Below are 2378 nucleotides of genomic sequence, written 5' to 3' on the forward strand. Positions count from 1 at the left end.
TGGTACTAGCAGTGACTAGGTAGTCATGGGGTCCACCAAAGAGAGAAAATGAGCAAAAGAGACGGAGTTAAAGGCCATGGCGCCTGCCATGGTACTAGCAGTGACTAGGCATTCATGAGGTCCACCAGAGAGAGAAAATGAGCAAAAGACACGGAGTCAAAGGCCATGGCGCCCACCACAAGGGCCATGGCTCCCGCCACACATTGTCGGCTAGCCACGATCTCCAAATTCCACTTGTGCGGACCGCCATAGTGCATGACTCCCGCCATGCACTTCGTGTACTGAAAAATAGCAACAGAAAATGCCCAGTCTGCCCCCATTCCACCATATTTTTCTCCTACGACTTTCACATGTTTGAACCTCACTTTCTACACCTGTAACACTATAAATAGGCAGTTCCATTATTTTTTTTGGCATCCAAGTATCCTAGTTATATCAGAGTATTGTGCAAGTTTAGAGTTTTTAGTTTTAAGCAGAAATTCACCATTGTAAAGTAGTCATTTTCTCACATCGAGGAACTACTACACCTTAATATTTTTAGGCTTTTGTTGTATGCTTGGATCAAACAATTTTGTCGCTATTTTATGTCACTACGCCAAATAAGGGAAAAGAGGGCGCTTATTTTGGCCTATAACAACGCTTTTAAGCGACCTCTAAAGTGGCGCTGGCATAGGTAAAGACATCGCTTTGTTTTCCTGGAGAAAGCGCTGTCTAAAGTGGCCCTTTAAGGGCCACATTATAGTGCGCTTTCAGAAAAAAGCGCCCTCTGGAGTGGTCCATAAAGGGACACCTTAGAAGGCGCTTTCTGGAAAAAGCGCCCTCTAAAGTTGTCAATGTAAAGTGTTTAGAGGGCGCTTTCTGGACAAAGCGCCCTCTAAAGTTGTCAATGTAAAGTGTTTAGAGGGCGCTTCCTACAGAAAGCGCCCTCTAAAGTGTTAGTTATTTTAAAAAAATTTGTTTGAAAAACAGTGGATATTTAATTGGTAACCTGTTCGCATGCTGCAAAAGTGTAAAATTCATATTGATTTCATCCTTTAATCCAATGTTATACACCATTAATCCATTGATATATACAACATGAATCCATTTATATACAACATTAATCCTCCATATATACAACATTAATATATGATTCTTTGATCAACAATATACAACAACATATTCATGATTTAGTAAAAGTACAACAACAATATACAACATATATACAACAACAGCATACAACAACAACATTCCATACATATATGTACAACAATATACAACCTAGCTATATGATTCTTTGATCAACAATGAATTGACACAATTCATCCTTCATTTCATCCAAATGAGCTCTTGAGTAAGATTTGTATTCCTCAAAGTACTACAATTAAGAGAATAAAACATATTCATGATTTAGTAACAAATTAGATGAAATATCCGATAATATTAAAATAAACCCTAAGTTATTATTCCATACCATTTTTGGGATGTCTATACGATTCAACGCAATGATATCTCTCATAAATCTCAATACAAAAAATCCGCAATCGACCGAATTGTTTTGCTGAGGACACTACACAGAAAAACAAACAATATATATATAGTTAATTTCTTACAAACACTATTATAAGCAAAAAAACAAACACTATTATAAGCAAAAATAAGATACTTAATATATACCTGAACTCTGATCCAGGTAATGTCCTTCCTATTACGGTAATTCTTTTTCGATCTAAATTTTAGTATTGCCCTAACAAAATAAAAACGTATATTGAGATCAATCTGACAGACATAATTAAATATACAAATACACACGAATATTTAGGGGAATTTCACTTACGCGTCAACCGTCTTCTTCATACTCGGATATTTACTCCAATCACCCGATAACGAATCGAGATAATACACCATTAGTCTCGAAAGATCCATAGCAACCAACACCCAGTGACCACTGTAAAATAAAACAAAAATTTAGATGCATGAAAATTTTCTACGTAAAAGATATACATAGATTAGAATGAAATTATTAGAAAGAAAATCTAACCCGTTGCCAGAATTAAACGGTAAAAAATACAAACTGGGTGTAGTATTATCGCCGGCCGCCATGAATCTATCGACTAGTTCATTCTTTACGGATGTTGGATTTTTCGTTATAAACGTTGTGTTGATACGGGAAGCAGCAATAAATTTGAATCGGTTACACAATTCAGTTCCCCGCATCAATGTTACATACATATACCTTAAATAGAAACATAATAAACATTAGACTACTCATTGAAATGTGTAAATAAATTGTTCAACTAAGTAAATAATAGATTGATCGGAGTACCATATGTATGTATGAATGACAGCGATGCCCAATTCTTCGTGTTCAAAAAGTTGTTGCATGTCCTCCTTTGCAA

The 2378-nt window shown here is 35.9% G+C and overlaps 1 protein-coding gene across 1 annotated transcript; it reads right to left on the minus strand.

The window, feature by feature from the left end:
• Positions 1–1051: 1051 nt before the first annotated feature.
• Positions 1052–1925, minus strand: LOC127121575 (uncharacterized). Its single transcript, XM_051052038.1, has 4 exons — positions 1817–1925; positions 1657–1726; positions 1454–1549; positions 1052–1357 (listed from the first exon to the last, which is right to left on the minus strand). The coding sequence occupies exons 1-4, from the start codon at positions 1903–1905 to the stop codon at positions 1265–1267; spliced, it is 348 nt and encodes a 115-aa protein (XP_050907995.1). The 5' UTR covers positions 1906–1925; the 3' UTR covers positions 1052–1264.
• Positions 1926–2378: the final 453 nt, after the last annotated feature.

This window comes from Lathyrus oleraceus, chromosome 2, assembly GCF_024323335.1.
Source record: "Lathyrus oleraceus cultivar Zhongwan6 chromosome 2, CAAS_Psat_ZW6_1.0, whole genome shotgun sequence".
Classification (NCBI taxonomy): Eukaryota; Viridiplantae; Streptophyta; class Magnoliopsida; order Fabales; family Fabaceae; genus Lathyrus; species Lathyrus oleraceus.